The 15,223-nt window shown below is 38.5% G+C and overlaps 1 protein-coding gene across 1 annotated transcript in view; it reads left to right on the top strand.

Moving 5' to 3' along the window:
• The window catches only part of PI15 (peptidase inhibitor 15), a 29,756-nt gene extending 15,784 nt beyond the window's left edge, over positions 1 to 13,972 (top strand). Inside the window, exons 3-6 of the mRNA XM_054193426.1 lie at positions 4,040 to 4,158; positions 4,441 to 4,573; positions 4,719 to 4,834; positions 7,921 to 13,972. Of these exons, the coding sequence (XP_054049401.1) occupies positions 4,040 to 4,158; positions 4,441 to 4,573; positions 4,719 to 4,834; positions 7,921 to 8,056 (504 nt within the window). The 3' untranslated portion in view covers positions 8,057 to 13,972. The remainder of the gene's footprint in view (positions 1 to 4,039; positions 4,159 to 4,440; positions 4,574 to 4,718; positions 4,835 to 7,920) is intronic.
• The last annotated feature ends 1,251 nt before the right edge of the window (positions 13,973 to 15,223 follow it).

The raw sequence follows: 15,223 nt of genomic DNA, 5'->3' as shown, positions 1-15,223 counted from the left end.
TCACTGGCAAAATTCCTGCTGACTTTATTAATGCTGAGATTTTATTCCTAACTCTCAACCAGTGTGTGCCGTGTGAGTGCAGAGAACACCCCAGAGCTGCCTCATAAAGGCTCATAAGGTGGTCTCTGGTGTTGAAACTCCCCATGTAGAAGCACTAGCCTGTTCCCTCTATTCAGTCCGCTTGACAATTTTCAAGTTGAAGTGTAGTTTTGAAGTGTAGTTTTCCAGGGAACAGTGCGGAAAGCACAGTCAGACAGCTTTCTAGGAAAATAATCTTTGGCTGAGGAAAGAAAAATAAATTGGCCAAAGGGTGTTTGCTTCAAGTTGCCAGTGGAAGTGTGGTGAGATGCTTTAACTCCATCGCAGCTCAGTCAGACCCAGTTGACGAGTGGGGAGGTTTTCTGTGCTGGACCAAATCAGTGATCCAAAGAGCTTGGGGGGGGATCTTTATCCTGGATGGAAGGAAGGTGACTGCTTCCCCAACTACTAAGGACCTAGCAAATGACGATTTGCTATCCCCGGGGAGAGAATGAGCATAGTTTGGCACCGGGGGTTTGCATGATTAGCATTTGAGGATGAGTCACCTCCTCAGATGTTGACCCACTGAGTATGCAAATCTTTCTCCTTTTTCCCTTTTGCAATCTTGTGTTCATGTCAGGCAGCTTTCTCTAACATGGTTAATAGAAACACTGGGTTGGCCGTCATTTCAGAGTTTATAATTTTGTTTATTGCAGTACTTTTTTAAACTCTTTGCTAATTACCTCGAGATTTTTAATTTCTCCTTATACAGAAACTGCTCCTCTGGCTTTCAAGTTACTCTGTTTTCTCTTTTTAGGATATTTTTCTATTTCTTTATATGCTATTTATCTATGTACAACAGGGTTCAAAAATCTAAATGTCTTTTCCCTGTTCTCTTACATGCCCAAAACAGGGGACTGAACTGACATACAAATTAGTACAAGCGTGGATCAGACTTCTTTTGAAAGGGGTGAACTAACAGTACAGTGTCTTACAGATTAGATTTTAGGTCATTATGAGATAATAATTTTTGTGCTTCAGCCTATATTAATTATTTGCCTTTTCTTGTGGAGATGATCTAGAGCTAGTCCTAGAGGGACTGAGACCACCTTTACTTCTAGGAAAGTAAAATAAAGTAAGGAAGGTGAAGCACTTCATCTTCTCCCATGAAATACAAATTATTTACATAGCAGGAGGGGACTCTGTACAAGGGCTTTTCACCAGCCTGCTAATGAAGGAATGGAGAAAATTAAAAGATGCTGCATTTGCTCCCCTGCCCTTATTTATTATTTTCTTCCTTTCTTTTTTTTTTTATTTCTCTTTCTCTCTCTTTTTTTATGTTTGACAAAAATTTCATATGACCAGAGAGTGGTCAAGAGTGAATAGATAATGGAAAGCAGAGCACACTATATATCATAGTAATGCTTACTTGCCAAACCCACAACTTTTTAACTGAGTTTGAAACAACCCCCTAAAACTTTACCAATCAAATGCTGCAGATGATTCCTGAGAACTAAAAAATGAAGCTAAGGAGGAATTAAAATGGACTAGCAGTACTCTCACAGTCCGAGGCAAGGGCCATGCCTGCTTTAGAGAGGGCATTAATAGTGAAAACCTAATCCAGTCTTCACATTTCTTTCAAACACCTAACATGCTATTTTGCAAGGCAATTTAGTACGTGAAAATATGCTGGGTGGAAATCAGGAGCTTGGTGCTGTTTGTGCAAATACAGTACACATTTAGATTATTGTGGGACTGCAGCCAGGTCACTTGGGAGCAAGCACGCAAACCTCATGTTCAGCCTCCTGGCAGGGAGCGCTCGTGCCAGAAGCATGATTAATCCCAGCAAAGGAGGGTGTTTATGGGGTGTCATAGTCCTGGCGGAGCTGCCCCTTATGGCTGCACACCAGGCAGCTGTGTTTGGACCCACGCGCTGGATCCATCTGCTCCTCCGTTACCCTGGGCCTGGGCAGGCTCCAAATGCCGACTGTGGCCCCGCGCTCAGGCACACTTCCTAGGCACACTTTTATGCTTGTACCTGTTGTTGCCTCCTCTTCAAGCCTTCTTTTTGGGACCACTGATGTACCGCAGGGATTGTAAAGAGTTATTTGTACACTGGCCACATGCAGCTAATTGATTGAACGTAAGAGATACAAAGCAGAACAAATATCTGTACGCGGTTTTCTCCCTCTTGGGCCCTAGAGCATTTCCTGGGTTTCGGATGGTGCCGTAGCAGCCCCAGGTCCCCTCTCTTGTACCCTAGTGCTCCAGCTTAGCCTTCTCTTCCTGAGTTATAGACTTATCTCTAACTCCTCCTAGAAACTCCCTTCATTTTTCAGCGCTGAAGTCAAAGTATTTTCTGGCTTGAAGACCATTCCTTCTTAGCATGTTCTTCCTAACACTTCTCTGTTTTGTCCCTTTACTGGCAATTTGCTTTGACGTTCTTCTGGGACCTTTTACGAACAGGTGTAAAGTAAATCTCCTCTGTTTTATGCACCATCCATCTTCCTTTCCATAAGGTGCTTCCACTTGAATGGAAGATCATTTGTATTTAGGGTTCCTACTGATTTCTGTTGCACTTCTTCAGCTTTAATCTAGAGGTACCTCACTCACTCCATAGTAGCAAAAGCTTGGTTCAATGATATAGCAATGATGTCGTACAATTTCCTAAGTTTTGTCCTTTTCACTTAGAGAAATTTCACGAACTACCAGACGGAGTCAGGGCATGAATTACTGTCCTAGTCCAGGATCTTTGGTCAGTCTTTTCACTCTGCAGGTTTGAGAAATTAAAACTATGAATTCAGTGTTAGAAATCATTATTAGCTCATAGAACAGAAAATATTTGTGATGTGGACCACCTTATCCTTAGACAAGTTTATTTCTGACCTTGCCTGTTATTTCATACCACTCAGAGAGCATACTTTGTTTCATAGCCACTCAAGATTTATGGGTTTGGGTTTCTGTTTAAAAAGCTGTGATGGGCTGGGTAGGCAATTTTACCGCTTTCTTTTCCTGCCTTTCTACTTGCAGTTCACTAAAACTGTCCTGCACCAAAACACTCCACTTGGAGTATTCAAAATGCACTTCTAATTCCAGGATCTAGACCCTATTTGGGTATCACTCAAACACAAAGATATACCAGGATTTGTGTGTACTTGTAATAGTGAGATATTCTTTATCTGGAGCTCCAGCAGCGCAGTAGGTTCTATTGCTGATATCTCTGTTATTGCTGAGGCAAATGTATTTGCTGTGGAGGAAACAGTGGAGTCAGAAATCAAGCATGTGAGCAGGAAAAGCATATAAAGGAGACAGTGTTCACTTGTCATGTTCCTACCATTGGAGGAGAATTTAAGAAGTCAAATCGTCTCTTACAGAGCTGTTACCTTTTTATTCCAGGCAGGGAGCAATGTCAGCTCCCATGCAGAATAAAATGATGGAACTCATACCACACCTGGAAACTATCCATAGTCTTTGCCTTTGTGGAATCCCTTTTCTTGACCTTGTGGTCTCAAATACGAAAAGCTGCCACACACACTCTCTCTGGCTATAGATACTCCTGAGATCCTATTTCAAATGTGTTGTTGGGGTTTTGTGGAGTATGCAATACCTGTGCTGGATTGTTCTTCCCTGTGTGCCCCTCCTTCTCTTTAACTTCCATCTGAGTCCCATCCAATGTTTCACTCCTCTCCACACATGGATCTCATCAACACGGAAGGGAAAATGTCAGGAGAATGCCTGCTCAGGGAAGGGCTTTTCCAGAAATAAGGAAGAGATCTGAATACTTGGCTTCCTCTCATGATGTGGATGGGATTTCTGTGCAGTGTTAGGGCAAATCCTGCTAGATTCTGTACGTGCTACCTACCCCACAGTTTTCTGAATTCAAGAGCTCTCTGCCTAGGTTACAGATCTGATGTGTTATGATAGTATATTTGTGACTGAAGATACTTGCTTCTTGTGTTCTTGCACTGTGGTCACTATTTGTTTTTTCAGTTCTGCTGCTAAGGATATTTTATTTTGTCAGGTTTGGGATGAAACTCTTGCTAAATCTGCAGAGGCTTGGGCTGCTACATGCATTTGGGACCATGGACCTTCCTACTTACTGAGATTCTTGGGCCAGAACCTGTCTGTAAGAACTGGAAGGTATGCAGATACCCTAAAAACCAGTTATTTTGTTAGCCTTTGAACAGCTTTTGAGATACAGATCCTAGATTGTTGCAAGTGTCATCCAGTATTCTAGCAGTAGTTGATATCCATCTGTGTTCATTTGGCTTAAGTGTATTATTGCTTAATACTGCACCCCTAGTGATGCATGGAGAAATGTGTATTTAGATGACTTCCATCAGAGGGATTAGCACCAGAAAGTTCCAAAATACCTAAATCTAAAATGATTTGTTTTTCTTTCTGTCTTTTAAACAAACCCAGGTATCGATCTATTCTCCAGCTGGTAAAGCCGTGGTATGATGAGGTGAAGGATTATGCTTTCCCTTATCCTCAGGATTGCAACCCCAGGTGCCCCATGCGATGTTATGGACCCATGTGCACCCATTACACACAGGTTATATAAATTACATTCTTCTATTCAATATCTACCGTCCAAAGCTGGACTTTTCTGTGATGTATTTATAGCTCTCTCTCTCAAATAAATGTATATATATATTTCTTTTCAATTTGGACTTCACCAATAATAAATATTTATTCAGATGGTTTGGGCCACTTCCAATCGTATAGGCTGCGCAATCCACACATGCCACAATATGAACGTCTGGGGATCTGTTTGGCGACGAGCTGTTTACTTGGTATGCAACTATGCCCCAAAGTGAGTTGCTTTCTTTTAATATTGTTTATTTTTATACTTTATGCATGTTTTGGTCCTGTCATAGGGCTGCTTATTCCCTTTTCTGCAGCTTGACTTCTATTTGTGCTTTTTCTGCGGGCTGCTCCTTCATTCTAACTTTACATCTGAATGTACTGCAAATGCATGACTTCGGTATACCAGGAAGAAAAGGAAATAACTTGATGTGTATGGAATGAAGCCAAAAACTTGTTTTCTGTTATTGTTGTTGTTATTATTAAAATTCTTTTTGTCTTCCTCCTTTGTGCTGTCTGCACTTTACTTTCAATTCCTCATTTCTTCACTCTGTTATATATACCTGTGGTGAGCTAGACTTCCTCAGGTAAGCAATTCCACTGTAGCTCAGGCCCTTGATTTACTGTGAACACATGTTGTTGCCCATAACGTACCTTTGCTTGTGACCATGCTGCATAACGGCCTCCATAGCACAGGTTTCCCACTAAGTCCATCTACCTAAGCTCGGTGTCTACAAATCTCATTTTACCTTCCGTATGAGGGTCCTTCAGAGTATAGGTCATAGACACTCACAGGGGGCCCTAAATCAGGTAGCGATGCAGAGAACTGTGTTAGGTTGAAATTAAGAAATTAATTTTCTCCCAGCATTTCCTAGATATCATTCCAAGCTTACGTCTGGGTGCAGAATGAATCAATAAAGTGTGGCTCTGGGAGAGCTTTGGTTTGAGGTCTGGTTTGGACGAGTGCTTCAAAAGCAGCATGGACAGTGTAAATGGCTGGTTCCTCTGACTGTATAATGTTAGGCAAAGCCATAGATCTGTATAGGAATGTAAGTATAATTAATTGAGCATGTTTTCCATAAACTCTCAGTGGCACGGATCCATTTGTGGTAAAGAATATGCAAGAATATGTCATTATCCTAGCTGTTACATGAGTAAAAGAATTTTTAAAGATTTTACAACTTAAAAAAAAGATAGGATTTAGTAAGAAAACTTGGAAAAAAAACCCTTTGGAAATCAAGGAGATTTCTCTGTCCTTTTGTCTTTAATATCTACTAGAAAAGGGTGGTAAGAAATGAATGTGAGGGGTATCAGGCGGCAAAAACTGTACCTGACTTTCAGCTCCACAACATGGACTAGGTGAAATCAAAGTTTATAAGAGAAACCCAAATACTGTTCTTTATATATCTCCATTTGAAAACAAATACTAAAATTTACAAACTTCCTAGAATACATGTCTCATCTTCATATGTAGGAAAAGAATGCATTAGGCATTATTGAAAACTGATGCATTGTTTCTGTATCATTAATACATTAACAATGTGTTAATGACATTTTTATATTTTCTCAGTCTAAAACTTCCACTGTTTCTCAAACAGCAAACCAAAGCCTGGACTTACAAGCTTCCTCTCTGGATGAAACTTTGAGTAGACCTTTGATTCGTAGGTAGTGGAACCGTGAGTTTCACATCTACTTCTTGCACAGTCACAAAAAGGATATTGAGTGGTCTTGTCTGGCTTAAGTTTATATTCCTAAGAATTAGTTAAATTGATTTAAGGACATTGGGCTTAGAGTCCTTTGGCACACATTCAAAAGTCTCTTTGCCAGTTGATAAAGGCTGCATCCTTCTGAGTAACCAGCACATCAGAAACTCCTCTGAAGAATAAGGGGGTGAATATAACAGCCCTGACTCGAGTTATTGATATTGGAATTTAGTAAAGGTTTAGGATTTGGAACTCCAGTAATTTTCCCTGATGCCATGCTGTAATGATGAAAAATATCTATGCTTCTGAAATAATGAAAAAAAGTTAAGGAGGGTAATTACAAAATTTAGAAAGGCTCTGCACCTGTTTATCTAACAGACTCACACGAATCAGCCACACGTTGCATAGCAAATAAAGCAGAAATCAGCTTTCAGCAAACTCTTTCTGGATTTCCATATCTGTTATCAAACTAAATATATTTCCTGAGCACTCAGTCTGCTGTACCCATTTGGAAGAGAAGTAGGAATGAGCAAATTATTTGAGAGATTCCTGCTTTCTTCCAAGGCGCAACCCAGACCAGGGTTTTTGATCCAATACTATTGGCTGGGAGGTGGGGGATGAGAAAATTTTTCATAAATACTTGCATTACTCACTGCTATACCACGTCACATGCAAACTAGAGGAAAGTTCTGTGCTCAGTGAGACATAACATTTAAATAAAAATCTAATTTTAACTTCCTTTCTGCCTACATCACGAGTGTTACATGAATCCTTAAAAGGCTGGGGTTTATATAAGCACCTAAAAGTCTGGATGCATTTCTTCAGATGTTCCTAGATCTTTCAGTTACCTCTTTTCACATGATCACTATCCAGACTTGTACCCCTTTCCCCCGGGGCTCTATTACTCAGCTCTGTTCACCAGATGGGAGCCCTCTTTCTCCTCCCATTAACACCTATGAGACCCCTACAAATGTCCAAATACAGTTCTTTTTAATACATCACTGGTACAAATAGTTTTCATCTTCCCTTTTCTCTAACCCCAAATTCAGTGTCAGAGCTTCACAATGTGGACTCAGGCAACCTGAGAATAAGGTTTCACTCAGTTCATTTTTCCACCTTCCAAACCTAAGCTTTTAAGATAACTTCCAGACAAAAAAGTGCTCAAGGAAAACCTTGCACCAATGTTTATGTTGCTAATTTCTCATAATGGAGCCCCCCAGTAAAAAATACTCTGTCCTAGGCTTGCAGCGTCAAAAGGCACTTGGCTGTAGCAAAAGCGAGAGGACTGGGACTTCATCACAGACACTGGCCTGGGGTGACATGATTGTTCTGCTGGTTTTTGGGAATCAGTAGATCAATGTTTGTCAGTAACCTGCAGAAATATATTTTTTAATATATTTTGTCAGTGTTAGGTTAGTGGTTGGACTCAATGATCTTTAAGGTCCCTTCCAACATAGATGATTCTATGATTAATGTAAGTTTTCAGTAACAGGGCATTTATAGGATATCACTGAAGACATTAACTTTAGTCACTCAAAACAAGTATGATTTAATGATTTTTTTTCTTCCTCTCTGAAATTACTAAGCATTCTTTTTCCTTTTATATTTTCAGGGGAAATTGGATTGGAGAAGCGCCATATAAAGTAGGAGTTCCGTGTTCTGCTTGTCCTCCAAGCTATGGAGGTTCTTGTACCGACAACCTTTGTTTCCCAGGAGTAACATCAAACTACTTATACTGGTTTAAATAAGTTAAGGTTTACATTATTTTTTTAAAAAAAAGGATGAGTAACAAGAAGCTTGTATATTGAAATTTGCACATTTTATATATAGAGAGATATTGTAATAATACTCTGATGTTTTCTTTTTGTATGCTTTTGTATAATTAGCTTTCAAAGTATAGTATAATTTGGTTTTAACACTTTGGGATTTAAGACTCACATTAACCCTTTTAGATTAACATTTTGTTAACGGAGAGCAAACTAATTTTCACCTTAGCAAGTGTAGCTTCCTGAAGATTAGGTTCTGTTAAAAGCGCATTAGAAGATAGAATACGACTTCCTTTAAAAAAGAATATCTCCAGAAAGAGAAGGGTCATTGTTTAATACTGTACTTTCAAAATGGAGTGTGACGTGCGAGGCAGCAAATTGTCCTCACGCTCCCAGTGGTTCCTCCCATTTACACCTGTGCTTTCACCTGCAATGTTAACGGGACTCCAAGCAGAGGAAAACATATGTGCAAGAGAAACTGCAGGATATTACCTACCTCATGCACAACATCAATTCGTTTATGGCATTTCAAGAGTTCAGCACACGGCTGCTGCTATCATCAACAATGCCTGTGTGCAGACAGGAAAATTAGAGAGAATGAGGAACAACACTGGCCAAGATGCAGTGGCTGTTAACTCACATGCCTAAAGTCTTAACCAGATAGAAAGCTACGTCACTTCAAATATACTGGTATAATAACACAGCCTAACTCTACCTTTCTGTGTTTGCGAACAGAGCCATAATGGTACAGTGGTGCTCTGCAGCAGTATATTTATTCTTGTACATGAAGGTAAAGAAATATATTGCTACAAAACAACTTATATCAATACATGACATCCATACTGTCCTTTACACTTTAAGTTTGCCAGTATATGTGCTATCCCCTCTGACTGAAACTCAGCCAGGTGAAACTTTCAAGGAGAGATCAGACGTAAAAGTAGGTAAGAGGATTTCCAAATAAAAGACATGAGGCAACTTTAAAACTTCATACAGATTTGTGACAAAAGTTCGAAATTTCTAGAGCAATTGACAATGTCCTTTAAAATATATTGCACTATTTCCTGAATTAGTAAACCCCAAATCTGTTCATTCATACCTTTCCTGCCAAAAAGAGAATGCCTTTATGGGTGCTTACTGAAACGTTTAGAAAGAGGACCTACACTTTAAGCTAGAATATTATACAGGTAGTTTTCTTAAAAAAACAGATTGAAAAAAGGAGGAAATCAAATGTCTGCCACAACTACTATGTCATTGAAATAGCCTCGAGTTTTGGCTTTGTATTACAGGGCAGAATGTACTCCACTTCAAATATATGTGTTTAGTCTGCTTGCACTGCTACATTTAGACCTCTGAAATTTATGAACTTTGAAAAGCAATACTGAGTAGAGCAAGCAGAACAACAGAGGATAGTTTCACTAGTGATACATATGTATGTGTCTTTAAGTCACTACTAATTCAGCCTGTTTGAGGGTGTTGGAGACAGTCTGTCACCAGAATATGGGGTATTGTATTGGCAATATAAAAAGAAAGATCAGAGTTTAAATTCTTCACGTTAGTTATTCTTTTTGTCCAGCAAGATAGCTGTGTGTGGGGAATGGGCTCTACAGCATATGAAACGTAACAGCCCCTCACCTTCTACCCATAATCTGATCCCTCAGAGAACATCAGCAACTGATCTGTGACTCTTCAGACATTTCTGGTTAGTGACACTTCTGTATCTGACAGGACAATAACTAGGCAAGTGTATCGTCTTAAAATGTGTCCATGTTTTAAAAGAACAACACTTGTAATATTCTACTAACTGTTATCCTAACAGTTACAATATAAATGGTTTTCCTTTTGGTTTCAAAGGGGCTTGGACTCGGACAGTGCTCAATCAGTCAAGAACTTTGGCTGAGTAAAATCCAGTCCTGTTTTGGGAGTGAAACACAACCTCCATGCATCATCTATTTACACGTTGAAAGAGTTCAGTGAGACAATACTACTAGGTGGGTCACTAGCCCTCAGCCAACCCAGTTTTTGACAAGGATGCATGGGGCAAATACATTTTTGTTCTGCATAAGAAATCTTCTCCAGAAGTAAAGACTGCAAAGTTAAAATAGCGCATCTAGCCATTTTCATTATTACTTTTTTTTAAATACAAAAATGGAAGCAGAGCATAAGCAAAAGTTCAGGTTAAGCCATGGAGCTACAACAGTAGGTCTAAGAGTAAATGACTATGCACTTTGGAATTTGCAACACGTATGTTGTATGGTACACTTTCCAAACAGGAGTAGACATTGTAAATTAATTTATAATTCTGTAATTCAGCTGAAATTATTATAACGGGTATATATGTTATCGTATCTGTTACTTTTTAAGTTGCTACAAATACCTTGATTTTGTGGAATATTTTGTTTTCTGTGGATATAGAAAACTTTGCTTTTAACAAACAGGTATGCAGGTTTTTTCACAACATCCCATAATGGTGCTAGGGATTAATTATTGTAATAACACTGTAATGACAGCAGCAAAAAACGATCTGGGTATAAGCTATTTCATACAAGCAGCTCCTGATAAAACCAGCCACAAGCGCTCAAGTACTTGCTGAATATTTTTCAGTGGACAGAGAGGTTTACAGCTCATCAGATATTTGATTACCACACGAAATTTGCCCTTCCACTTTATTTAATAAGAAGTTTAGTGAAGGCCTTTCTGTATTAGCGATTTGAATCGCCCCAGATTCTATCATCTTTTTTTCTCTTGGGTTGGGTAATGGCAATGCCAGTAAAGCTCTCCTTTGATTGCCAGTGTCAGTGCTGCCTGATTGATTACCTGACACCAAGCGCTGCTAGAACAAAAGTACTGAAATGTGTGGAAGGCTTCAGATGTCTTTGGCAGTATATCTGCTCTGATCCATGCTGAGGGAAATTCTTGATGAGTGCAAGGTTATGCTGAGGCAAACGACCCCCAGCTGCTGTTCTAGCCTGAAGATTTGTGCTAATTCCTTCCAAGCAGAGTGGTGTGCCTTTAAAGACAGAGAAATTAGCTCAGACTTTTGTTCTGTTCTAAATATAAAGTTATGAAAATATACACACATTAAAACAAGGCTAAAAATATTTTTAGTCAAAATACTGTGAGAGGCATAAGAGTAAAAATGAAGTAACTGATATCATAATTATTGAGTGCAGCTGTTTATAATATCTACTTGTGATTTTTTTGCCTCATTTAAACATTTGAGATGATGGGTAGCAATTGATACCTTTTGGTGCTAACCTATATGTTCTGGTGCTGAAGTTATACATTATTTTTGTGGAAGATGAGGTTTACTTCCAATATTACCATAGACACTCCAGCGTTTGTGAGATCTTTTTCAGCTAAGCATATCATATACTACCATTTGCTTTCAAAGATTTGCTTTTTTACGGTTGTTTCAGGCTCTAATGAGAGTTTTATGTGCATCAGAGAGGAAAATGTATTCCTGTTCAAAACCAAAACAAACAGCACCCTCCCCTCAGCACAACAGTGAAGTGCCTGTGGAACGAATTACGGGGAGAGTAAGATCTGCGGCAGTCATGACTTCAGATTGATGCTGAGCAGGTTTTAGTGATCCCAAATCCTCTCTCTCCGGGGTAAGAAATGACTTCAGAAAATCTAGGCTTGACCTTGCACACTTGTCCTTGGGAAGCTTCTCTGACATCAGTTTGTTCCCCTCTGAATTTGAAATGAGTTGGATCAGGCCTCAGTAGAAACCACGGGAGGTTTAACATAACTTTTGCAGGAGTGAGGAAGTTGGATTCCATGAGAGCTTTATGGACAGCAGAATTAGACTTCACGTGCTATCCCCTACCAACACTGGGAAATACCATGTGATTCTGAAAGAAGAAACCTCCCAGAGCAAATGCGTTCTGTACCACAGCTGGGACCTAACAGCAAGAAATATGTCTATATCCTTGTCTGTGTCTATAGGTAGATGGATAGATAGGTAGATAGATACCTCTGTTCATATATGATCTTCAAGGCTCAGGTTGCAAGCATGGATGCCCTCTTGTGGTTGAGAATACCAATGTATTGGTTTGATTTCCTAGGAATCCAAAAGGTTTTAGGATTTTTTAAAAACAAACGTATGCAAATTGAGTTTGCTTCCTTCAGAATTTTGGCCTTGATTTTAAAGGCACATGAATTAGTCTGTCTTTTTTCTTTGAGAAATTATGTCCATTGCATAACTCCTCCGTTTCTTAATTTTACATGATTTGTAAGTACAGAACAATCACAGTTGTATTGTTGTATTTGCTGTTGGTTACCTATCATAAAGTTTTCTGAGCATGTGGTACAATAGAAGTATTCAGATGTCAGAAGAACTTTTAGAGGTGTTAAATCAGATATAGTTCTTAAAAAGCAGGGCTGGGAAGCCTCATCACTCAGATACAAAATTCTAATGATCCCTAATAAAATAAGAGTTTTAAAATCCAAATTACTGTTGAAATTTGCCCATTAGTGCTAAGTTTTCAAGAAAAAACTGTTGCTTTCCTCTTCTAGAATGAAATGATCTCCTAGAATCCAAGCACACAGTATTTTTATGGTGCTTTTTAAAACTGTGCAGAATAGAAAATTCATATGCTGTGGTTGTCAGATCATAATTGGTTTGATGGTCTCAAAGTGCACAAACCTTCCCATTTGGATTCATAAGAACATTAAACTTCTGTCAATAGTAACCTGAAATAACCACAGCTTTCTCAAACTGCTTTCTTTCAATAGAAAATAAATTTAAAATCAAGAAAAACATAGCAATGACCCATCTGGTAAATTCAAGAAAAGAAAAAAATAATTCATTACTATTGGTAATTTCAAGACTTTCTTGCTGCTGAAACTTCATTTACTGAGTTTTGCTCAGGATATAGTTATTTTCTATTAGAAAAGATATTTTTTTCTCATATTACAAGGCAATGCATTTTTAAATTCGCACAAGTCAGTGGAACAGACATAAACTTTTGATAGTTATCCCCACTCTGCTGAGCTCCCCTGAGTGTGAAGTGTGAGAAAACCAGACTAAAATGGTTGCAATATAGTATTATCTCCTTGTCTTCTGCCAAAAGACAAAATCCAGAGTGGAAAAAGATTTTGGCACCTTATCATTTGGCAATCAGGTTGTAAATTCTTTAAAAATCCCTCATACTGACAATCCATATAAATTACGCTAGGAGGTTTTTTGGCCAGCAGAAGAGAGGGACTATCCCTCAGGTTATATGTTTAGCTCACAACAGCAATCGTTATTCAAATCACTGGGCTGTTCATTGTGCTGCAAGCTTGCTACAGCTTCAATAGATCATCATGTAAGTCAGGAAGTAGCTTAGATGCAATATTTAAGGTAAACAAACTTGTTCCTTAAGAGTGAATGGTAATATTGGAATCTAATAGCTCTGAGGAGTTAAAACATCTTTGTTTCATGTCGGGTGCTCTTACGTATTTGAAATGGTGCTTAAAGGCAGGGTTCATTTAAGAAGCAAACCATCTACAGTGGCTTTTTTCCGTATACAATAAGGAAAGATTTTTCTGGGGATTGAAGATGTTGAGGATTGGAAGATTATGACATTTCTATGCTTTCTATCTGAACCCAAGCCAAAAAAAATGTTCAGTGTTTATTCAGTGAAATGTCCTTTCACCCCTCTTATTATATATTTTCATCATTTCGTGTTTAGATTTTTTTGATAATTATATGGGTGGGGTTATATCTGGTTTTTCAGAGAAGAAAGCTTGTTGTGTAACACGTCTTGCAGTGAACTTATCAATATAACATTTCTTTCATATTGTCATATGATGCTATATACGTTATACCTGAGATATAAATTTGTATCCCTGTTTCAACTTCTAATGCTTTGAACCTATAAAAAAGTGTACATCGTTTTGATCTATTTTGTAACATCTATGCATTTAAATAAATAAGTAAAATTATCAGTATTTACACTTGGTGTTCTTTTGAGGCATCGTTGTCATTTCTTTTGTTGATTTGTTCCCTGAAGAAGACAAGTTTTCAGTGAGACAGTAAAGGACATATCTAAACTGAAGTTAAACTCAGTTTGAATATATTTATATAAGTGCATATCCTTTACACCTGAGCTCCATTATGTACTTGAAAGCTGTCTTTATGTATCCGCCTATGTGGATACAAGCCTATCTTTTGGTATTGAAAACTTGAACTCTTCATCAGGATTAGTGGTCGGGGGTTGTTTTCTTATGTGCCTCTGTCCAAGAAGAAAAATCTGAACAGTGACCAAAGGAGACATCCACAGAAAATCAGGGACGTACAATTGTCAGTTTGGCCAAGTTCTCTTCCATGGAAGAAACAATGCTGCAGTTAGGAAAAGAGTAAGTCTCCAGTACCTGAGTAATTCTTCCTCCCAAGGTGGTACCAAAGCTGTAAAAGCTACATCTGAAAATTAAAAGCCCAAAACATATATTTAAAAGAAAAAAGGAAGCTATAACATGACGACAGGGGAGAACAGAGGGAGAAAGAGAAGGCATTTTTAAAATATTAAGAGCTGGTATGACAAAAGCTATTAAAAGTCAGCGTGAAAATCCTTGGTTCATCCTTCACAAACTGGACACAACAAAACCCACTTCTCTTATAATTCAGCATGACACAAAGTTATTTTATACATCATTAATTTAGAGATTCAACTGGGAGGATACAATCTCACAGAAAATGGGAAAGAATAGAAGGAAGAGCAGGTTCTTTCAGAATGTTGCAATGCATTTTCTCTAGTATGCTCTGTTTTGTTTAATGATATTGTATGCTTTTCATCACACCTGTTTGTGATGTAGAAGTTCACTGAAATTTGGGATTAATATTATGTGCTATTATGAATAAATATAGCCCGAGCTGTTGGCACTCTCTGGGCAATTGCAATAGGATTATGACAAATGTCAGTAGCTGGCCAACAATATTCAGTGTTGTTGCTCATCTCTGCCTGATCTGAGCCCAGTACTGTTTGGACTACAACAAAAAGAACAGTGGTAGTGCCAAATTTCTTACGTCTGGATGGACTTGATTTGGTTTGTTTTACTCTGTTCCTGTCTTGCTTCTCTCCCATCTTTTCCTTGACATATAAATTGGCACATCAATCCACTATATTCTTTTTAATTTTCTCTCTGTTGCCCTTTTATCTGGAT

The sequence above is a fragment of the Rissa tridactyla genome, chromosome 2 (assembly GCF_028500815.1).
Source record: "Rissa tridactyla isolate bRisTri1 chromosome 2, bRisTri1.patW.cur.20221130, whole genome shotgun sequence".
NCBI lineage: Eukaryota > Metazoa > Chordata > Aves > Charadriiformes > Laridae > Rissa > Rissa tridactyla.
The sequence above is the reverse complement of the archived record's forward strand: the minus strand, read 5'-3'. Positions and strand labels throughout refer to the sequence as shown.